The sequence below is a fragment of the Camarhynchus parvulus genome, chromosome 4A, assembly GCF_901933205.1.
Source record: "Camarhynchus parvulus chromosome 4A, STF_HiC, whole genome shotgun sequence".
Classification (NCBI taxonomy): Eukaryota; Metazoa; Chordata; class Aves; order Passeriformes; family Thraupidae; genus Camarhynchus; species Camarhynchus parvulus.
The window spans coordinates 19,196,480-19,219,570 of record NC_044600.1 but is presented as its reverse complement, the minus strand read 5'-3'; the positions used below and the strand labels follow the sequence as shown (position 1 = coordinate 19,219,570).

At 54.1% G+C, this 23,091-nt stretch overlaps 1 protein-coding gene across 3 annotated transcripts; it reads left to right on the top strand.

Moving 5' to 3' along the window:
* The first annotated feature begins 152 nt into the window (after positions 1-152).
* Positions 153-21,759, top strand: OCRL (OCRL inositol polyphosphate-5-phosphatase). Of its 3 annotated transcripts, none has more exons than XM_030967501.1 (24): positions 153-236; positions 328-407; positions 872-951; positions 1,795-1,833; positions 2,273-2,380; positions 2,450-2,533; positions 2,844-2,964; positions 3,053-3,214; positions 4,092-4,193; positions 4,601-4,715; positions 6,505-6,621; positions 6,753-6,943; positions 7,949-8,060; positions 9,514-9,623; positions 10,538-10,673; positions 11,894-12,004; positions 12,310-12,475; positions 12,672-12,907; positions 16,318-16,341; positions 18,495-18,614; positions 18,838-18,922; positions 19,357-19,484; positions 20,044-20,155; positions 20,257-21,759. In XM_030967501.1, the coding sequence occupies exons 1-24, from the start codon at positions 204-206 to the stop codon at positions 20,379-20,381; spliced, it is 2,697 nt and encodes an 898-aa protein (XP_030823361.1). In that variant the 5' UTR covers positions 153-203; the 3' UTR covers positions 20,382-21,759. The 3 variants fall into 3 exon arrangements, with proteins under 3 accessions (XP_030823361.1, XP_030823360.1, XP_030823362.1); XM_030967500.1 differs by having other exon boundaries at positions 2,270-2,380; XM_030967502.1 differs by lacking the exon at positions 16,318-16,341 and having other exon boundaries at positions 2,270-2,380; positions 20,257-21,758.
* The last annotated feature ends 1,332 nt before the right edge of the window (positions 21,760-23,091 follow it).

Here is a 23,091-nt window from a genome sequence, read left to right as displayed (position 1 = left end):
GGTGCGGGACATCCAGAGGAACCCGGCAGATCCACAGGTCCCCCGCTCCCGGTGTACTCTCGGTTCCTGCCGCGCAATCGGCGCACGTCACGGGCACGGGCGGCGGGGTCCTCCCGCCAGCAGGGGGCGCGGCGGCGGCGGCGGGCGCCGCTCTGCTCCGCGCCCGTGCCCAGAGCGGAGTCGCCGGGAGACCGAGCGGCGCCATGGAGGCGCGCGCCGCGAGCTGCGGCCTGCTCGTATCCACCGGGCGCGAGGGGCCGGGCGGGCGGGGGGCAGCGGTGGGGCGGGGCAGGCCGGTGACCGGAGGTTTTCTTAACTGCGGCGCAGAGCGTTGCTGGCACGGAGGTGCGGGCCGGGCGGCGGGAGCCGTGCGTGCTCGGCCTGGAGCGGCGGGCCGGCCGCTACGGGTGAGTGCGAGCGTGGCGGGGCCCGGCTCGCCTCGGTCGGTGCCGCCGCGGCGGGGCCGGGGCGGGACGTGCCGTGCCCGTGCACAGCTCGGTTCTTCGCCGAGCGGCCGCAGCCGACGTGACTCTCGGGATCCCTGCGTGCTGCCCCGGCGGGCTCCCCTCACCCTGCGGGCGGGGGGACCCGCGACACCGGCGCTGCGGAGGTGCCCCCCCGACTCCCCGATGCTCCTCCGGCAACCAGAGCCGCTGCCATGCCGGTGTTGGCCCTGCCCCGTGGCAGGCAGAGTTCAACAGCTCTTACTTCTCCCCCGGGGTATCCGCGTCCTGCACAGTCTCATCTTCGTTGCCTTTTTCCTCCTCCTGCCCCAGAAGTTTAACGATAAAAATCAAACACTCTCTGTACACACAGCTCCCGTTTGTGTGCATGGCTGCCGGATTTTTATAAGCCTTCCTTCTGTCTGCAGGGTCGTTATTCGCTCCCAGGAGAAAGAAAACTCTGATCCGGATTATATTCCCATCAATAGCCGTTTTAAATGTGTGCAAGGTATTGACTGCTGGGGGGATGGTTGAGGATCCCCTGCTGTTCATCCACAAACCTTAAATTTAATGGTGTTTCCTGACCTGTCTCCTGAGCCACAGCAGATTGAATCCTTTCCTTGTGAAACAGCAAGTCACATTTTATGGCATCCCCTTGTTCCTCATCCAGGCAGGTTGTCATTCCATGTCAGCATGCACTTGTGAGGAACTTGGCTGGCTCCAGTGCGTGTTGGGCCTGGCATCACACAGAGCCAACACATGCAGAACCTGGTTTCAGGGTCTGGAATTTGGTATTTGTCTCTCAGAGTTCTCTGCTATGCCAAGAGTTGGGAGCTGTTGCCTTTTCCTGCATGTTTACATCTAAACTTCCTAAGGTCTAGCGAGCTCTCAGCATCTCACCTGTTGGATGAAGAAGGGCTTTAGGCCTTGTCCTGGAAGAAGTTAAATAGCAACAAGTGACCCTGGGGCAAGTCCTTGTGAGGAGTAAAAGTCCTTTTTTCTGAATTTGCTCATTCCCTTGTGTGTAGCTCAGGGATGTTCTGCCCCTGGTCTTGCTCTGTAGGGAAGCTCTGAAGTTCCTTGTCAAGTTGGTCTTCCCCAAAGTAGCTGCACTGATGGGGAAAAACCATCCAGGTGTATGAGAACTGTGTGGTGGGAATCTCCCTGGGACACTTGTTGGGAGGTGATTGTCCAGGTTCTGTCAGCCAGAACCGTTAGGAATGTACAGATGTAAATTAGAGCTCTTTGTTCCTCTCAGGACTCTCTCATGGCTGGTAGTGTAATTAGATGAGTCCTCAATTACTGCAGCATCCAGCGTCAGCTCTACTGATCCTGGCTTTCTCTTTTCTAGAGGCAGAAGAAACTCTGCTGATTGATATAGCTACAAACAGTAAGTTTCATAAGGGCAGTGGTGTAGCTAAAGATCCTGTCAGGGAACAGCCACTGGTGCTTGTTTTGCCTTCCAGTCTTCCCCCAGGCTCTGTGTTTGTCCTCTGCTCAAACAGGGATGGTTTTCCCTCTGATACTGTCATCTGGCTGTGTCATGACACTCAGTTGCCATGACAGACAAGGTTTGAAATGCAAATGGTCAAAATGTCTGCAATTTTTCTTTCTGCTTTTAGAGCTCTTCTCTGCAAAATTGCGGTAGGGACGATTCCTCAAGCCAGGAGAATGTGCTGGGGATACCCCAAGAAGGTGGGGGGACCTCAGAAGCGCAGGGAGGGTAACTTAGGTGCAGGTTTCCATCACAAACAACACCTGGAAGCTGGGTGGGAAGCCTGGAGACTCTGAGGCAGCCTGGGCTGACTCAGTGAGTGTGTTTGAAGCAGGCTGCAAGGTCAGGATCCAGGGTGGGGAGGCACCGGAGCGGCTCTTTGAGATCCCTGACGAGGAGCGCTGCTTGGGATTCCTGTCAGAAGTGCAGAGCATACAGGAAGGTGAGCAGAGTTGCCCCTGTGCCTGTGGAATCCTCTGCCAGTTTCTGACAGAGATGGGTTTTTTTCCAGCCCACCTGAAAGCATCTCTTCCTGAACCTAAGGACTCAGCCATTTGGCATCAGGTGGAGAAGAGCCTCACAGGTCTATCTCCAGGTACAGTTGGCTTTGCTCTGGGGCCTGTGCAGTGCTGTGGTGCCCAGGGTAGGAGCTGGGTCTGGCCACGCTTCCTTGTCTGTTAATTCCTTCCTGAGTGCTATTTTCACCCTTGGTTTGTGCATGTTAAGCTTCTTCCTGCCTTACCTTGTGGTTAGTGCCCCTTTCTCCCATTTCCAGGGTCACACAGTTGATGTATTCCTACTGTCATTTTGTTTTTCGCTTTCTGTGAAGTTACATTTTTTTCCTTCTTGATCTGAGCTCTTTCAGGTTGTTTCCCAGGGTGTTTTTCTTGGATTTTTCATTACAGGAGCTCTGGGGTTTGAGGATGACTTCAACACCCTGAGCCTAGAAGAGAAAAGGAACATGCAGAACCACCAGACGGGCTCTCGACGGGAACCCCCACCTCCTCCTGTCCCTCAGAATAAGCAGTAAGTAATGTGGGGGATCTGTTCCCTTTTTTACTTTTCTTCCTAGACAGCAGAAGTAGTGCTAGTGCTGCTCTTGCTTCCTTCCTAGATTTCACCGAGAGAGAGAAGGCGCATCCAGAGACCAGCCCAAGGTGACAAACACGATGCGCAAGATGTTTTTGCCCAGCACACAGTCGGGGCAGAGAGAGGGGCTCATCAAACATGTGCTGGCCAAGAGGGAGAAGGCCTACATCAACCTGCACAACTTCAGGTGAGAGCTGGGAGGGAAGGACAGAGCTGTGGGATCTCTCCTTTGAGCTTGGATCTCACCCAGGATTGGACCCTGGCAGCTGGTGATGGGTTGCAGCTCAGGTGGCCAGTGAGGATGGTACAGCCAAAAGTCTCGTGTCCATGGGGCTGCTTTTGTGTTATCTCTGTGTATGTCAGATCTCCTGAGCCTTGGTAAAGCTGGAGCAGATGGGCAGAAAAAGTGAAGACAGACGTCCCACCATAGTGTCGTGGTGTTGCCCCTGTTGACGTGATGTTAAAATAGCCAGATGTTTGCTGGTGGAATGCCTTACTCTGAGGGGAGTGTCACTGGGAGGGAGCCAAGCCTGGGAGAATTTTTGAGGAGCAGCTGAGGGAGCAGGGAAGCCTCAGCCTTGAGAAGAGGAGGCTCAGGGGGACCTTCTGGCTCTCCCCAACTCCCTGATAGGAGGGGGCAGCCAGGGGGGTCAGGTTCTGCTCCCAGGGAGCAAGGGAAAGTACAAGAGGAAATGGCCTCAGACTGCAGCAGGAAAGATTCAAGTTGGACACCAGGAGGAATTTCTTCATGGAAAGGGTGGTCAGGCATTGGAAGGGGCTGCCCGGGGAGGTGGTGGAGTCCCCATCTCTGGAGGTGTGCAAGGGAGTCCTGGATGTGGCACTCGGAGCTCTGGGCTGGGTGACAGGGTGGGCATTGGACACAGCTTGGACTCAATGATCCTGGAGGTCTTTTCCAGCCTCAATGATTCTGTGACTTTCAGTTCCCCCATGGCAGTCATTGCTCCATGCAGGGACAGCATAGTGCATGCTTCCAGCCAGAACAGTGCTGTGCTGCTGTGGTTTTAATGGTGTTTTCTACAAGCTCAGCTGCTTTTGTATTGTAGGTTCTTTGTGGGAACATGGAATGTGAATGGGCAGTCTCCTGACAGCTTCTTGAACCCATGGCTGGTGTATGACATGGAGCCTCCAGACTTCTACTGCATCGGGTGAGCAGCTGGGGGGAAACCAGGAGGGCTGGGTTGGGTTTAGGTTCCTGTCGTGCTCTCAGAGGCTGCACAGAGCTGAGCTGTGTCACACAGGGGCTGTCTGAGGGCAAAAAGCCATTGGATGCGGCAGAGGATCAGGTTGAACAAAGCTAGCATGACAATAGATTTTCCTGGAGGTATCTGCAGAGCTCACTCATTTCCTCTGCCTAAAGTGGTGTTTCTCAGGGAAAGGGTTACTGGGGGCTTGGGGTAGGATCTCAGAGGCACATGGGGAAATTCTACTGCTTTATTTAGCAAGTGGCCATAAAGAGCTGTTCCTCCAAGGGCTGTTGTTGGAGGTTTCACATTTCTGTAGGAAGAGGAGGATGTGCAGGAAGGCTGGAGGTGCTAAGCTCTTGGGTTTCCAGGTTCCAGGAGCTGGACCTCAGCACGGAGGCTTTTTTCTACCTTGATTCTACAAAGGAACAGGAGTGGCTGTCTGCTGTGGAGAGGTCCCTGCACCCTAAGGCCAAATACAAGAAAGTGAGTTCTGCTCAGTGGCATGGGGGCTTGTCATGGAGCTGGCATGATGGGAAGGAAGGAAAAAGGAAAAGGGCTTCCCTTTTCCTCCCTGTCCAAGGAGCGAGGCTTGGAGAAACCAAGTGTGATACTGGGCATGTGCATGCCTGGTTATCTGTCAAATGTGTCAAGTTAAATCTGGAGAGTCTGTTTCTGCACCACAGTTGTAGGAAATATTGTCCTTTGAAGTAGAAATTTGTAAAGGTGGGGACCACAATACCTTTATCAAATAGGAGGTAGGTGTAAGGGAAACAGCAGGTTCAAATTCTCTACCTATATTACCTTCTCATCCTGTACTATAGAAGCCAGGTGTGTCCTGAGCTGGTAAATTAAATGAATAGATTTTCTCTGAAGGAATGGGATGATTTATGAAGTGAAATCTTCCGGATGCTACTGCCTTGAGTCAGAATTGCTTCAGCTGTGGCAGCAGGGCTGTGTTCTGGCTGGTTTAGAGCAAGACACTGGTTTTATCTCTGCTATGACAAACCTTTCTTCTGCAGAGACCAGTCCTGAATACATGAATGGGTTTCCCTTTCTTCCTTAGCCTGTGTGTTTGCTGTCACACCCCATACTGCTTGCTCTGAGCAGATGTTACAGGAAATGAAACAGGGAATAGAGTATCTTGCTGAACTGAGACCTATCAAGGGGAGCCAGGAGTCAGGGCCCGAACTGCAGAGGCTCCTGCTCCCTCTCCTCCCTTTGCTTCACTTTAGTTTTGGGTGAATTTCTCCCAGTTTAGTGAAAGGGAGAGTGCAGGATACGGCTGCAGGAGGGGGAGGTGGCTGAAGCTGTAGATAAGACTCATGGTCACCTGCAAATTCTGCTCCTGCAGAGCACACCAGGTGCTGGGCCCTTGCAGCCAAATTCTCTGCTCTTAGCTTCTTTCCTCACTCCATAGACTTAATCCCAACACATGTGAATGTTTCTGTGCATAGAGGTGAGCATTCAGACTGTGCTCAAGCAGGTGAGGCCTTGTCATTGTTTCAGAGTGGTGATGTCACTGTTTCACAGGGATGATACCACTGTTTTGGAGGTGCAGGAAGGTCACAGACTGGACAGTGTTGGCTTAGCACATGTAAAAGATCAGCGGCAGACCTGAGATCCCCATTGGTACAGGGCACATGAGCACGGTGTTAGCCTCTGTAGGCTGAGCTCTGTGGGAGCAGATAACTGCTCAGATCCAGAGAGGCCCTTGGCTTTAGGGAACAAGTATTTCCTGCAAATGAGTCAGTCTGTGCAGCTCAGAGATGCCTTTTGCTACCTCGTGCATCAGGCACGTCTGCCTCAGGGAAATAGGAACATCTCTGTCCATTCCCCTCTGCACTGGAGTCCGCAGTAAGCCAAGGTGGGCTCTGACTCCCACTGCATCTGCAGCCCCAGGACAGCCCCAGCTCTGGGCCTGGCTGGAGCACTCTGCTTGTGCTGGCTAGAGCACGGCAAGGGCTGAGACCCGAGTCATAAACTTGCTGGGCATTTATTCAGTTTCTCTTTGCCCGCTCTGTTGTAGGGAGGGACCAGAGTAAGGAATGCAGTGGGCTCAGCACCACTGACAGCTCCTGGGCGGAGACAGATGGACCCCAAGAACCTTGCTGTTCAGGACAGGAGACCCTTTGGGTTCTGTTGTTGCAATTAGAGATTGAGTAGAGAACATTACGAACAGGGAGAGCCAGAGCAGCAGAGCATCAGGGAGAGCAGATCAGAACTGCATTCCTGCTGCCTCTCTGGGAATTCAGGATCCTGTTTATTTTTGCAGGTGCAAATGGTCCGCCTGGTTGGGATGATGTTGCTCATATTTGCTAAGAAGGATCATCTGAGCAATATCAGAGAGATTGTGACAGAGTCTGTGGGCACAGGAGTCATGGGAAAGATGGTGAGTCACCAAGGCCAGCTTGTTGCTTCCCTGTATCCATGCAAGAAGTGGCACAGTCTGGTTTGGTTCACCTGTGCCATCCCAGTCCCCTCACCTGCCACCCACTCCCCACTGGTCCCTCCTGTCCCTAGGGCAACAAGGGTGGTGTGGCCATCAGGTTCATGTTCTACAACACCACGTTCTGTGTTGTCAACTCCCACCTGGCTGCCCACGTGGAGGACTTTGAGCGTCGAAACCAGGACTACAAGGACATCTGTGCCCGGATGAGCTTCCTGATCCCCAGCTCAGACTGTCTGTCTGAGCTCAACATCATGAAGCACGAGTGAGTTGTACCCTTTGGCAGTGGTGTTAACTAACCCAAGTCAGAACTGCAGCAACAGGAGGTTTCATGCAGATAAGTTTTCTGGCTTAATAAAATAATTTGAAATCCTAAGGGCTGTGGTGTGCTGCAGTTCCTGCAGACAAACTGGTCACCTCCTTGTTGCAGTGCCTTACGCACCTGTGCCCAGTGTCCCTCTCCTTGTGTTTGTGTATAACTTCCTTTTCAGCAGGCCTAAACAGAATACAAATGGTTGGTATTTCTGTAATTAATACTTAAACCATTTAAAAACAAAAAATGTAGAGTGGATTAGTACAGAAAAAACCTTACAATATTAGATTATCCTTGATAATCCACTAATGGAAATGTTGAGGTTTGACTATAAACAGGAAGAGCTTTGGTACTAGCAAGGGGTTTAAATTTTAATCTTTAAAGGAAACCTTTATGGAGTAAAGAGTGCGTCCCATGAGTGCTTCTTTAGCTGCTGATAGCAAGAAGGCTGCAGGCCTGTTTGGAAGCCTGGAGAGGAACAGGGTGGAAGCAGGTGCTGGTGAGGTGTGGCTGATGGCAGGGATGGGAAACATCGTCCAAAAGGTTGTAACCTCCAGGAACCTAATTCTGCTCCTGCGAATTCTGTGTCAGGCGGTCTTGGCTCAGTAGGTGGTGCAGCAGTGGTCTGCTCTGGTTGAAGGAAAGGCAGTGAAAAACCAACAGGTAAAAGCAGGGTGTACATGAGGGATAACCCTGCAGATGCCTCACCTGTCCCGCTGGCTGATGGGCTGACTCTGCTTAATGAGCTCCACCATGGCTCTCTTCTTAACATGAGAAGAGCCTCAACACCAGCTGGATTTTACGTGAACACTGGTCTTGCTTCTTTAGAGTCAGTGCTGTTCTCTTGGAGCAGCCTGGGAGAGTGGAAGGTGTCCCTGCCCAGCTGGTACAAGGTGAGGTTTAAGCTCATTTCCAAACCAGACCGTTCCATGATTGTATGTGCATCTTTGTTTGCAGCGTTGTTATCTGGCTGGGAGACCTGAACTACAGGCTGTGTCTGCTGGATGCCAGTGAAGTGAAGAATCTCATCAGCAGGAACGAACTTCAGAAGCTGCTGGCTTATGACCAGGTCAGTGAACTCGCTCACATTCGCCCCATCCCTGGGAGGTCATCTTGGTTTGGGAGGTGCCTCTGCTAGGGAGGAGCTGGCAGACATGGAGCTGGGGATGGGGCTGGAGCACAAATCTGATGAGGAGCAGCTGGAGGGGCTCAGCCTGGAGAAAAGAAGGCTCAGGGGGACCTTCTCACTCTCTACAACTCCCTGAGAGGACAGTGCAGCCAGGTCAGGGTTGGTCTCTTCTCCCAGGTAACAAGTGGCAGGGCAAGAGGAAATGGCCTTAAGTTGCGCCAGGAGAGGTTTGGGTTGGATATTAGGCAAAATTTTTTAATGGAAAATGCTGTCCAGCCATGGCACAGACTGCCCAGGGCAGTGATGTCCCCATTCCTGGAGGGATTTAACAGACATGTAGAGGTGGCACGTGGGGACATAGGTTAGTTGGGGCCTTGACAGTGCTGGAGGAACCATTCGACTCAATGGTTTTGGAGGGCTTTTCCGACCTACATAGTTCCATTGCACACTGCAATAAAGGTCTGGACACAAACATAGATACTTGACCCTGACAGAGCTCTGGGTGTGCTGGTTGCAACATCCCCCTAACAAAACCAAATTGTCCATACTGGGGTAACTGGGTAACTCAGGCAGTCACTGTGTAAGTGTGTCTGTGTCTCAGTGCAGGAGCTCCCTCTTAAGTACAAACTACAAGCTGAACACAAGCATTTGTATCAGCAACAAAAGCTGCTGCAATCAGTGTTGTGAAAGAGGTATTGATTTGGAGTCTAAATCTGCTCAGCCAGTTTGACCTGAATTCTGTGCTGTCGCCTTCCCTGCTCAGCACTTCCCTGCAGCACACGGAAGCTGGTGGCAGGTCCCTTTCAGGTGAAGGGTTGCACCCTGGAAACATGAACAGCAGTGGTGCAATGTCACCTCTGACACAGTTTAACAACAAATTTGGTTGGTTGTCCTCTGTAGCTCATTTTTGCTGTGCTACAGAGCTTTGTTCAGGAAACAGCTGTAGCTTAGGTCTTACTGAGGAAAACATCCAGAAGAGGAAAGGAGCAAAGGAGGGTGGTGTCAGGTTGTCAGGCAAGTGCAATCCTGGAGGCTCTTGCTAAAATGATTGGTGGGAAACAATTAATGATGGCAATCCTAAGCCTGAAAACTGATGAAAGCATTTAGTAATTAATATTTCCCTTAACTCTTGCTTGAAGCTGCCTGCATGGTCTGGTGAGCAGTATGATGCCCATTTGTACTCGATCTGTTTGGAAAGCTTTCCACTTGTGTGTTAAAGGTGTGAGGTCTGAGAGGCAGTTTGGGGTTGTCTGTGAATCCCACAGAATGGCCACAGGCCATGGTTGCTCTGCCTGTAGATCTGCTCCCTAACACTGCTGTGGCGAGGGAGGGTTTCTTGGGTTTGGTTGGGTTTGGGTTTTTTCTTTTTAAAGCTTTTTTTTTTCTGCTTTAGCTGAATATTCAGCGCATTCAGAAGAAAGCATTTGCAGATTTCATGGAGGGAGATATTAAATTCATCCCCACGTATAAATATGACTCTAAAACAGATCGCTGGGACTCCAGGTACATTGGCTGCAACTGGGTGTATTTACCTATGACATGAAACACATTTTCTCACAAAATTTGATTTCCTGCTTCTTAGAACTGCATACCTGTCAGTGTTACATTTGGCCTTCCTTTCTTTGCCTGTCCCTGTGTACATTGAGCAGGCACATCCCTTAAACCTCTGTAGCTGCTGATCCCACTGGATGAAGGCAGGTGAAGTGTGAGCTCAGGTGACCCTGCACTGGGGCCTTTTTCTATTACCAGGGACAGACAAACAGTATAAAAAAGGAATTGAAGAGCTAAGGAAACGGGCTCTCTGAGTCACCCTGTCCCCTGACTTGCACACCCACAGGGTGGCTGCACTGTGATAGCAGCTTTGGTTCCTGCTTGGTGCCTCCCACAGACATGGCTGCATTTGCTGCAGGGGCTGCTCCAAAGGGAGAAACTCCCAAGGAGGGCTTTCAAACCATGTAGTGATTGAACTTGACTTGCCATGTTTATGAATCACCACAGTAGTTAATCTGAAGAAGGATAACCCAGGATTCAGGCTGCACAACATAATAGTAGTCACTGAGTAGACTTTCTGGAGTGGAAACAATAAGCGATGGGTTGGATTGTCGGCAGAAAGTCTGGCAGCACAAGAAAGTCATGCAGCTTGGGTCACAGCACACATGGGTTCAGGCTGTGGTGGGCTTGACTGAGGGTTATTTTGTTTCCTGGTGCTGGAAAGGATGGGAATTTTATCTGCTGTATTGGGAAAGGGGGAGAGAGCAGAAGAAATAACAGAATTCAAGTTGGAGTAAGTGATAGGAGTTCATGCCATCACTGCTGTGATGATGTGGGTGGAGAGAACTGCGTTGTTGGGAAGAGGAACAGCTTGGATGGCTTGATAGGATTGTTGGATTCCCCTGGTAACCTGTTTTTCTTTGTAGCGGTAAGTGTCGTGTGCCAGCGTGGTGTGATCGGATCCTTTGGAGAGGAGGGGACGTCAGTCAGCTCCGGTACTGCAGCCACATGGACCTCAAGACCAGTGACCACAAGCCTGTCAGTGCCCTGTTCCGCATCGGGGTAGGTCTGTGTGTTTGTTGGGGCAGGATCCCAGCACTGCCAGGCATTCCAGGCATACTGTGGGAGGCGGTGACAGAGTCAGGGCACCTCTGCTAAGGCTGTTGCAAGAGGACACATGAACCCAACTGAGGTGTGCCTGCTGTGGGGGTGCTGCATCTGGCAGCAAGGGAATGCATGAGTCCTGCTGTTCCCTCCTGCACATGGAGACACAGCAGCAGCCTGGACCTGGCTGTACCTGTGCTGCGTCGGATGTGTCACTGGTTCACACCTGGATGTCTTCAGTGGAGAGTGACAGCAAATTCAGGTTTTTTGGCACAGCAAATGGGGACACTCCATGTCCATTTTTGCTACCTCCTGCTCCCTGGGTGGCTCAGGTCACAGAATGGGTCAGGTTGGAAGGGACCACAATGGGTTTTTGGGTCCCATCTCCCTGCTGCAGCAGGGCCATCCTAGAGCACATGGCACAGGATTGTGTCCAGGCAGTTCTGGACTCTCTCCACTGAGGGAGATTTCACAGCCTCTCTGGGAAATCCATTTCAGTGCTCTGTCACCCACACAGTGAAGAAGTTCTTCCTCATGTTCAGGTGTTCCTGCCCATGCCTCTTGTGCCATTGCTGGCCCCCACAGAGCAGATCTCGGGCCCTGCTCTGAGCCCTCCCTGCAGTCAGGAACAGACAGAGCCCCTCTCAGCTGTGTCTCCTCTTGAGGGTGAACAGCCCCAAGAGGAGACACAGCCTTTCCCTGTAAGGGAGATGCTCCAGGCACTTTAGCATCTCTGTAGTTTTTGCTGGCCCCACTCCAGGGGCTCCATGTCTCTCCTGTACTGGGGAGCCCAGAACCAGACACAGCACTTCATGTGTGCTTCACCTGCGCTGAGTAGAATAGGCTGAGTCTATTTAAAAAAAGCCTTTCTCCTTTCCCTATGGACAATCATGAGGAATGCTGCAGCATGCCAGTGTTGTCTCACAGAGGTTGCCTCCAGTGATCTCTCAGTTGTGTGACCAGTGGCCAGACAGACCCTGGTAACACCTGCTGGGGTGAAATCTGTGTAAAGTTGCAGACGCAGCTTGGGACTACACATGTGTGTGTGAACTCTCAGCCTTGCAGCTACAGAAGCAAGTGCTTAGAGAAATAATTCACTTCTGCAGCTCACTCATGATCAAGAGAGTTCCTGTGAAAGCCAGTCAGAAGTTTCATTGAGTATTTTTTGTCTCCCGCAGGTGAAGGTTGTGGATGAGCAGAAGTATCGGAAGCTGTTTGAAGACATTGTTCGTATAATGGACAGGATGGAGAATGACTTTCTTCCTTCTCTAGAGCTGAGCAGGAGAGAGGTGAGGATGAACCTGGGATCACTGTCTCTGCCCAACCACAGCAACCTTCAAAGTGCCAGAACTTCTTTCAAAGACCTTGTTTCAATTAACTGGATTATAGAAAATTGAACTCTATCCTTTATCTTATGATCAGGAATTGGGTTAGCGAGGACATGTTGTCTTGGCTCTTTGGCAGGACTTCTATGAGGAATTCTGCATTAGGTGGGCTCCTCTCAGCCTCAGGGGGCCACTGTAGAGTCTGTGGGGGGCTGGCCATGGGCCATATCCTGGCCACTAATATCACTCGATTTCTTTTTGCTCTACAGTTCGAGTTTGAGAACGTGAAGTTCCGTCAGCTGCAGAAACAGAAGTTCCAGATTACCAATAATGGGCAAGTCACCTGTCACTTCTCCTTCATCCCAAAGCTCAATGACAACCACTACTGCAAGCCATGGCTTCGGGCTGAGCCTTGTGAAGGTTACCTGGAGCCAGGTGAGTGTAGTGCTGTAGACCCCCCCCCCATCCCATCCCATCTCCATTCAGTCCTTCCTGTCTTTCCTGTGTCCCACCTTCCTTGCCATCAGTCTTGTCTGTCTTTTGTGGCCTTTGTCCCTTCCACTGTATGTTTGTCCCCACCATCCCTTTTAGAGAGTGTCTGTGTGTTCTTGAGCGCTCCAGTGTGTTGCAGATGAGAGCACAGAGATCTCCCTGGACGTGTACGTCAGCAAGGACTCAGTCACCCTCCTGAACTCTGGCGAGGATAAAATTGAGGATATTCTTGTCCTGCACCTGGACCGAGGGAAGGACTATTTCCTGACCATCAGTGGGACCTACCTGCCCAGCTGCTTTGGCACTTCGCTTGAGGCCTTGTGCCGGATGAAGCGACCTATCCGAGAAGTTCCAGTCACCAAACTCATAGACCTGGTGAGTTCTGAAGCGGCTCTTCTAACCCAGAGAAGCCTGATTCCCTCCTGATTGCTCCCAAAAGCAGGAGCAGTACCTGCAGGCCAGGTTGTCTGTGCTGGCTCTGAGATGAGTGACTTCACAGAGCTTGAGGTGCTCTTTTATCTTCCTGTCTACCACAGCCAATGGTTTTGACAGCCTGTACTTTATCCCTTTTTTTCTGAGTAGGCTCTGAATATTGTTTGATGGGATGAAAAAGTGATCCCAGCACCTCATGTTGGCGTTACTGGTGCCAGCAGGCTCAGCTGGGTGGCACTGCAGTGTCATAAGAGATGTGATTAGGGTCCTCTCATCCAAGGTATATGGGCTTCTTTTACTATCATGAGTGCCTTGGAGGCCTTTTCCTTCTGGATACGTTCCCACTGCTCAGGGGAAGGAGCAAGCAGAAGCAGAAGGACCAAAGTGTGTGGTGTGGGGTGCTGAAGGACACAGCTCAGCAGATGAGCAATGTCACAGCCTCTCTGGCCATTTCCTCCCACACCAACCGCAGTGAGAGATAATGCCTCGGGTGAGAGATAGCTCATCAGGGAGAGATCTCTCTGTGATGCAGCAAACCGTTCCTCTCCCCAGCCTGTGCCAGCCCCCAGCATCAATTTTCCTCCTCCCACAGCTCATTGTGTGCATGAGAGAGGGTGCAGTGGTGCCCTAGTCACCTCTTGTTTTTTGGGTACTCTCAGCTGTTTCTGGGGTTGTCCCATTTTGGGGATGTAATTCTTATTTCCAGGCTGGTTTCATTCATCTCTCCTTACTGCCTTACCTGGCCATGTTCAGTGAGGTGCAGCAGCTCCTGAGTGCCAGTTCATGTCCCCATTCTTGTTCAGGCTGGAGAGTCCTTTCTTTCTCTCCACCTGAAAGCTCAGCCCCATTGTTTGAGTCTCTCTGCCATGTGATACCTTTCCTCACCTCTCCTATCTCACAGTCTCACCCTTACATGAGGGGTTTTTTGTCCAGTAAGCTGCTGCTTTTCCACCTCTGTAGATTTGCCAGCCTCCACTCCCATTATTTCGACATTTTCTTATCCCTTCAGCAGTTGTCCAGTGCCTCTCCCTGCCTCTTTCAGTTCCCATCTTTTATTGTAGGTATCTACTTTTCTCACAAGTCCAGTATACAGAGAAATCCTTTTTATATGAGAATTTTGACTTTTTAACACGCTAATCAGGCTAAGCAGGATGCAGGTGGCAAGGTACAGTGTTTGCCTCCTCAGGTCAAACAACTGATCCAGGCTTCAGGCTCCTCAGATTTCTGAGGGTTTGGTTATAGTCAGTCTTGTTCTAGAAGTGGGTCTGGAACATTTCACTGGCCTCGGTTGCTTTTCTACCAGCTTTTTCCAGCTCAGTACCAACTTCTTGCTTGATAGAGAGGAATTTGGGCCCAGACTCTTGGCTCTGCCCTCACAGAACACACTGTTAGATTTGTAAGAGTCCATTGAGGCTTCTTCTCCTTCCATCTATAGATTTCCTTCTCCTGCTACTCAGTGAAACATCTAGAAATAAAGCAGGCAAAACAGTCAGCAAGGAGCACCTGCTCCAGGGTCTGCAGCAGGGGCACAGCTCTCCTTATGGGCATGGGGGCATATTTTAAGTTTTTTGATTCTGATTTTACCTGTGAGCTGAGAAATCCTTGGAATCAGACCAAGCTGAGCACTTACTGCTTGGGTCAGTGGTGCTGGGGCTGCCTGCCCTGCAAGCTGGAGCATTTGGGTGCAGTTCCCTGCGTGTTGGTGCTGCTCAGGCTGTGTGAGGCTGGCAGTGTGTGTGCATTAAGAACCTTCTGCACTTGCATGGGCTCATCCTTCACTGGACCCAACATCTTCCTCAGCCTGGCTAGACATCTTCTGTCTATTTCAGTGGAGAGAGGTCTGGAGATCCAGTCGCTGAGGGGCTGAGGTAGGTGGGTGCAGGATAGCACCATGCAGGTGGGAGTTTGTCTGGGAATGGCCTTCCTGGTTCTCCAAGGAGGGAGACGGTGACATGGCTGCTGTCACTTGAGCACCTCCCCTTTGGGATTTCAGTATTAGTGGCTCATCCTGTTTTTTCTTGGGATCCTATTTTGGGTTTTAAAAGGCCTCTTGAAGAACCCCTGTGAGGAACAGGTGAGTCTTGTGGAGCAGATTGTGCTGAAGGCTCAACATTAGGGAGAAATTGTTCCCTGTAAGGGTGGGGAGGCCCTGGCATTGTTTGCCCTGAGCTGCCCAATTCCTGGAAGTGTGCAAGGCCAGGTTGGACAGGGCTTGGAGCAACCTGGGATAGTGGAAGATGTCCCTGCCCATGACAGGAGAGTGGAATGAGATGAGCTTTAAGGTCTCTCCCAACCCAAACCACTCTGTGATTCTGTGGAGAGGTGAGCAGCCAGGCTCAGGTTGGGGGGGTGAGGTGGACATGACTCACCCGTTACAAAACGTGCAGGTGGCCCTCTGCCCTCCCAAACCTGTCACTGTGTCCCTCCCCCTGTGCCTGAGGAGAGAAACCTGTGCCAGCTCCTGTTTGAAGCAAGCTGTTCTCAGGAAGAGGACAGTCTGTTGTGGCTCTGTTAGAGCTCAGGGAGGCTCCAGAGGAAGCAGGCACTGCAGAGGCCACGGGGGACCCTGAGATGCTCCTCCCTCCTGGTGTCCCTGTGCCATGGGAGCTGCAGCTGCTCCCAGCTCAGCCTGGGAATGCGCTGGGGCTGTTCCCACCCCAAAAGGTCAATCTGCCAAGACTCAGCATGGACAGCCTGCTTCTGCTCCCTCCTGCAGACCTATGAGCAGTGTCCGGCCGGCCCTGGCTCTACAGGGATGGCTGTTTGGGGATGCTGAGGGCTTGGCTGTGCCGGCAGAGGGCTTGGCACACTCCTGTCTGTGCAATGCTAATGCTCTTAGGCTGCAGCAGCAGCAGCCGGGTTTGAGCACAAACCCTCATTTCCCTGACTGTACCGAAAGCTGCTTAGGGGCCCTGTGAGCTCCACAGCTGCCACGCACTCAGAAATACAGATTTAGCCCAGGGAACGTTTTATCTCTGGCCTGGTCACAAGGGAAGATGGCTGAAATAATGTAGGGACAGTGATTCTGACTAGGGAACTACTTCTTGGTGGACACGTCTCACCTGCCCATGGCCCGGCTGTTGGCCAGCGAACAGTGCTAAGCCCCTTGGGGGGCTTTCCAGAAACCCTGATGAGGCTGTGCATCATATGAGCAGGATTGTTGTTAATTGGCAGGCAAATCTCTCACCACAGGTTTAACTTTGGCCGTGTCAGCAAAATGTGTGAAGGACCTGGTGTTCAGTGGGTTCTTGTAATGCAAATTAGGCTTCTGCTTAATCACAAGAGTTGATCCGAGAGTGCTTTCTCCCTCTTAACCACACTTTTTCCTCTCCTCTCTTTCCTGCTGCTCTCAGGAAGAAGACAGCTTCTTAGAAAAGGTAACACGAGCAATTGCTGCGTGGCAGTCTGCTTCTCAGTGGTGTGTTTGTAAAGAATGGGAGCTTTTCCCTTGTTTTCTGTGGCAGAGCGAAGGGGAGGGGAGCACAGAGGGGACACGGCTGCCAGCAAAGCTTCTTAGCACAGCTGTGGGCTGGATGAGAGCATGGAGAAGCATAGAGTGACCCCAGAGCCAAGCCCAACTGCAGTGTTGAAGTTCATCAAATTTGCTTTGGGAGGAAAAAAATTACTTTCTCGATCCTGACAGCAATGCTGGATATTCCTAAAAAAGATTGGCAGCCTTTGACATACCTCTGACTGTAAGGAGGGATTCACCACAGCATCCTCTCAGACCTGTGAGAAGAGGGCTGGAGGAGGAAACTCAGGTCTTTTGTTCCTTCCATCTGGTTGTGTCCCTGTGGAGGCCGAGGGAGGTGGATGTTTCTGTGCCTCCTCAAGCAGTGGAGCTGGGGCTGCTGGCTCTGATGGCCGCGATGCCTGAGTGGGATCACTGCTTCCCTTGGCACCCGTGCTTGGTGCTGGAGCAAAAACTTCCTTGGGAGAGCAGGTGGGAGATGCTGGGGGTGTTCATGAACGCTCCCTGCACTGGCTCTGACATTTGTAACTTGTTCGAGCTGGTTCTGCACCGGCTTCCCAGTCTGAGGAAGTTGTTCCTCTCTGGGCTGTCAGCGCAGTGGCAGAACACAACAGGAGAGGGGAGGAATGTTCCCTCTCCAAGAGGGGATCAAGCTCGGGTGTTTAACCTCATGAAGCTCACATACTCCCTCCTGGCAGAGGAGAAGGGAGGAGTTTTGATTTTTGGGAGCATCTTCCCGTGGGAAGGACGTGGCGTACCTCCCTTCCTCACACGCGGCAGGAGAGGGCGCTCGGGGCTCGGCCAACGCGCGCCCGCCTCCTCCCCCTGCTCCTCTTTCTCTTCCTTCTCGTCTGCCCGAGGCACCTTGAGCCTTCTCCTCTTCTCTGAATACCTGGGATCTCCTGTATGGGGGTCTCCACAGCTCCCCCAGTCATGCAAAGGGCTGCTCCAGCGCTTGGCTCCAGTGAAGCCCTGACACAGGGGGGTTCTGTAGAAGAGCCTCGGCCCGGGAAGAGTGTCCACAGACCTGGGAGAGGGTGTGCAGCTCTCCCCTTTTCCCTTTTAGAGGAATTCTGTAATGCTCTTGCCTGACATGCTGCTTCCCGACCTTGCCAGTGCATGTGGCTGAGCAAGGCAGCTGTGCAGCCGTGACTCCTCATCTGCTGGCAGGGTCAGACCTGGTGCTGTGCAGGGCAGAGCTGTGCTGTGTGGCAACTGGGGCTACTGCCCGTGCCACCAGGGCTTGTGTCAGCTTGGTGTGTCTCTGGGCATAGCAGGGAAGCCACCCCTGGCTGCTCTCAGTGGCTGTGTGTGCTGCAGGGACAGCCATGGCAGTTTTGCCTCAGCTGGTGTGAGGTGCTTTCTGTGTGGCTTTTGGACTCCTCTGCTGGTGGCGGGGTTGTGTTCCTGCTTGTGCTGGTTCCTGGGTGCTTTGGGAGTGCTGGGCATGGCTTCCTCCTTGGAGGTCACAGGAATGTGAGTGATTGTGAAGTGAGAGTAAAATCAAGCCAAGAACATGGATCCGGTTAAAGCTTGGTGTGATGGAGACATCTGAGCCACGGAGCACGTCAGCTGCTCCACAGGAGTAAGCAGGAACTGTGACAGTGGTGGCCTGTCCTCAGTGAGAGCTCTCCTTGGGAAAAGGAAGGAAGAAACTTCAGGAGTCAGGACAGTTGCAGAGCCCTGAGAGCAGCCGTGGCTGGAGCACCCGGAGGCAGGGAAGGCGTGGGCTCGGTGGGGACTGGCTGGGTCCCAGCCTCTGTTGGCTGCAGGGTGGGAGCTGGGATGGGGCCAGGGCACCGTGGGCAGCCAGAGCCACCTCCTGGGGGTCTGAGGGGGCTGGGGCGGTTGGAGAGACCAGGCAGGTTGTTCCATGGGGCAGCAGAAGGGAGAGGAGCCAGGACCTGTGGGGCAATGGCTGGTGCTGTGAAAGTGATTCAGGGCTAGAGCACCCCAGGGTCCTGCTGCTTCCCCTGTCCCAGCTTTCCCTGCCAGGGACTAAGGGAGTGAGGCAGAAGGGACTGAGTTTCCCTGAGCCCTTGTGTGCTTTCTCCCCAGGAGAAATCCATCCTGCAGGTGGGCTCTCTGGACAGTGAGGAAGCAAGTGAGGTGCCACTGCAGGTGCCAAAGGAGATCTGGCTCTTGGTGGACCACCTATTCAAGCATGCCCTCCACCAGGTGAGAAGGAGGGGGCCTCTGCCACACTGGAGCTCTCCTGGTGACCTGGTTCCTCACACACACCTGGTGATCAGCTCCAGTTTGGTGTTTACAGGGCAAGGCTTTTGCCTGTGCTCAAAGCACTGGCTGGATGTCCCAGGGTTCACCATTCACTGGGAGTCACCATGTGCCTCAGCCTTTGTGGGGAAGGTGACTTACTCCATCCCTGTGCTGTTTTTGACAGGAGGACCTGTTCCAGACTCCAGGCATGCAGGAAGAGCTGGAGCAGATCATTGACTGCCTGGACACCAGCATTCCCGAGACAATCCGTATCCTTCTGTGATGGATCTCAGCTCTGCTGGGAGAGTTTGCTCTCGGGAGAGCTTGTCTGTCACCTTTACCTGGCAGGGTTCCTGGCAAGGATGGGCTCCCTTGGTCCCCCCATAACCTCTCTCAAAGTTGAATCTGTGCTGGCCAAAGCAGCCGGGGGCTCTGGAAGCTTCTGCAGGGCTGTGCCAAGTGCAGGAGCTGGGATACTGAAGAGCATGGTCTGGAGAAGAAGCTAATGGAGCAGGGAGCTTCTGTGCAGCCAGAGGGTGGGAAATGCCAGTGCAGGGTTTTTCATAGGTGGGGGACAGTGGAGGAGAAGGAGGAGGAGGAGGAGAGGTTAGACAGGCAGGGAACTTGTGTGACCTCCTGTGAGATGCACCTGGGGAGGGAGGGGATCTCTGCTCAGCATGACCCTTGATTCCCAGCCCTCCAGCGGGCAGTAATCACTCTGTGGCTGAAGCTCTCCTCATCTTCCTGGAGGCTCTGCCAGAGCCTGTGATCTGCTATGAGCTGTACCAGCGGTGCCTGGAGGGGTCCCACAGCAGCCGGCTGTGCCGACAGGTGCGTCTGCTGCCGGCTCAGGGCAGCTCCTGCTGCCTGGGCTGTGCCATGCCTCTGGGCCTGCCTGGACCCTGCTGCCTGCCTGGGGGCTGACAGTGGCTCTGGGAGAGTGGGCAGCTCTTCCAGAGACCCCAAGTGAGCCCTGTCTTACCCTGAGCACATGGGGAATGGGGAGGGGCCAAGCTGCCCCTGGTCCTGAGGGCTTGAGCACCTGCTCAGAGCTACAATCCCTGTCCTTCATGGAGGGCTGTGCATGGCTCTTAGCAGCTGGTGGGGCAGCAGGCCAGGTCAAGCATGTCCCTGAGCAGATGGGGAAGGTTTGGGGCAGTGAGAGCTGGGATCCAACTGGAAATAAGCAGGAAGCAGCCACAGGGCACTGGGAACTTTTTCCTGGTGACACAGCTTTGCTTGAAGCAGTGTCACCAGGAGCCACAGCCCGCAAGTGCCATCAGTTCTAGGCTGCAGCTGTGGGTAAGTTGCTGTGGCACCCAGAGTGCCACACATGCCCAGGCTGCAGCAGTGGGAGCTGGGAGAGCTTCCTGACACCATTTCCTTGCAGGTGATCCTTCAGCTGCCGAGCTGCCACCGCAATGTGTTTCGGTACCTAATGTCCTTCCTGCGGGAGCTGCTCAAGTACTCGGAGGACAACAACATCAGTGCTACCATGATCGGTGAGTGTTGTTCCTCTGCAACCCTCGCTCCATCCCAGCCTCTTCTGTGCCTCCCAAGGTCTTCATTCCTCACCAGTGACTGATTTTACCTGCCTCCACAGCTGCCCTGTTCTCCAGCCTCCTCCTGCGCCCTCCGCCCAACCTGATGGCCAGGCAGACCCAGCAGGACCGCCAGCGTGCCATCAACTTCCTCTACAGCTTCCTGCTCAGCGGGGACGAGGAGTGACTCGTGCCGTGTGCCAAAGGCGGGCCCGCGCTCCAGCCGGGCCTCTGACAGCTCCGAGGGGTAAAGGCTCGAAGGTCTCCAAGTGCCGTGTTTACAGTGGGAAGGGACAGTTCCCCCTCCTTGCCACGCCATACCCCACGCTGCAGAGGACCTGCATGCTCATTGCACTGCCATCCACCTCTGGAGCCTCCGGCTTCCCCGTGGCAGCCAGGTGGATCTGTCGATACCCGAGCACTGTGCCAGAACCCATCGTCCCGTGGCAGTATCACCAGTTCCCAGGTCATGCTTCTCTCTGTGTCACCTCCGTCTCCCAAGAGCTGCTGTAGAGAAAGGTGGGGATGGCTGGTGCTCTTGGAGGTCGCGGCACACTGCGTCCCTCCAGTGCCAGGTATGTGTGCTGGTGTGTACATCACCCCAGACTGCTGTGGGACATGTGCCACCCTCTGCCACACAGCCGTGCCAGCCCTGATGCCATCACTGTGCTATGGACCGTGCTGACCCAGGAAGGTTGTTTGGACATTTGGCCTCTCCCCTTCGGCATGGCCTTTCCCCTCTCCCCTCCCTCCCAGGACACAGGGCCTCAGCACACAAGTCTGTCCCTGCACCCCCCACTCTGCCTTCACTTTCCTCTCCCTTGCCTGCCCCAGCTTCTTCCAAGGACACAGGATGGTGGGCGGCTTGCAGTGACCAGGGTAGAGCCATGAGCTGCCCTCTGCTCCTCCTGGGCTGTCCTGTGCGTTTGGAGCAGGATGGGACCACTGTCCCTCTCACCCAGCCTACAGTGTGGAGGTAGGACAGGCTGGGTCACCAATGGACATTGGAGTCCGTTGTCTCCTTCCTGGGGTGCTAGCAGAGGGTGTGGGTTTTGGGGGAGTGAAAGGAGCCACAAATGCTCCTCAGGGGCCAGAGGAGTAGCTGGGGGGGCTGTGCACGGGAGCTGCTGTGCAAGGGTCACACACAGCTGGCTGAGGGGACAGCCCTGGGGCTGGTGACTGAGGGTGCAAGAGTGGCCTGTCCCACTGAAACACTAAGGCTGTGGGGCCATGTGGCCTCAGGTGAGGGAGGCCCAAAGCCAAGGGGAGGAGGTTGGGGTCACAGAGCCCCGCCGGTGCCTGGGCTCAGCCCAGGGTATCTTGTGGCTCTGTGGTCCCCATGCACTGGCTGAGCTGCTGCAGGCTCCCCTCCCTTTTGCCTTTTTCTTATCCTTAAAATTTTTAAATTACATAATTTATTAGGAAACTCTTCGTTCCAAATAAACCTCCATTGTGCAAGGCCTGGGGGCTGTGCAGGGCACACCTGCCCTTCCTCATGCAGTTCTGCACTGTCATGGAGCCCTGCCTGGAGCTCCAGGCTCACTCTGGGGGCAGCTGAGAGCTGGGCTCTCCCCCAGCCACTTCAGGAGTGTGCTGGGCACAGGTGGAGACAGTGGCAGAAGGTCCCGTGCCGCTGGTTCCTGCTGGTTGAGCTCCTGGGTGCAGCCCTGATGTGCTGGCACTGCAGCCCAGTGCCCGTCCCACAGTGGGTGGTGGCATGTGCCCCACCGGGATGGGCATGGCACTGGGTCTGGCCGGGTGCAGCAGGGTGCTGGTGCCCGGGTGTGGCACACGGCTTTGGCAGCCCAGAGCAGTGATGCCTGTGTGCCCAAGGCCCTGCTGGGCCAGCAAGGGGAGCGTGGTGGAGAAAGCCCGCACGTCCTGCTGCAGGAAATGGCGGCCGGTGTCATCTCCATCTGCTTCCTGCCGGCTCCTTGGGAGCAGGGCTGTGCCTGGCAGCTGCTCCTGTGCTGTCACCGAGGTGACCAGCGCTAGGTGCCGGCATTGTTCCCGCGGCCACCACATTCCTGCCACTGCCGGCGGAAATGCCGGAGCAAGAGGGAAGCTCTGATGCTCCCTGGGGATGGGACAGCCTCGGCCTGCCCATCCTCCTCCTCAGGAGGGTGCAGGGATCCTTGTGGGGGAGCCTGGAGGCTGTTGGGGTGCAGCTCCGGGGGTCTCACTCGTGCATCAGCCCACCATGAGCATGGGCACTGAGGGATGCTGGTGGTACCCAGGTCGTGGTGGTGGAGGAGCTGGTGCTGTCCCACAGCCACACAGAACATGCCTTGCCAGCCCTAGGTGGGCAGTGAGCTCTCCTGTCCCCCCTGGGGACATCCAGAGGTCCCCAAGGAGCACAGGGCTCCTACGACGGCTCAGCACTCTTCCTGTGCCCCTGGCATCCCTCTTTCCTCGCTCAGTGAGCTGGGACCTGGCAGAGCCCATCTTTGCCCTGCCAGGACAGACCCTGCTTGCACAGCAAGGGGGACAGGACTGCCCCGTGCCTCTGCCCATGTCCCCAGCACTGCCCCTGTGCCCACTGCCCGCTCTGCCGCACCTCCTGTTGCAGTACAGGAGCTCTGGCACTGCCGTGGCACACGAGGCACAGGGAGCACAGCCGAGCTCAGCAGCTCCCACCTGCCTGTGGGCAGCCAGCCAGGCCAGGAAGAGCCAGAGATTCCTTAGGTCTCCCGGTCCAGAAGCCTTTTCCTCCTTCCAGGTTGGCCACAGACCAGCCAGGAGGTCCTCCCTGGCCTCCTCCTTTCAGGCTGGTGCAGGAGGGCTGGGGTCAGGGCTCAGCTGTGCAGCCCCTGGCTGCAGCCCAAGCACTTGGGGCTGGGCGATGCCTGGGGGACGTGGGACATCGCTGCCTTGCTGCCATGGCCACAGCAGTTCCT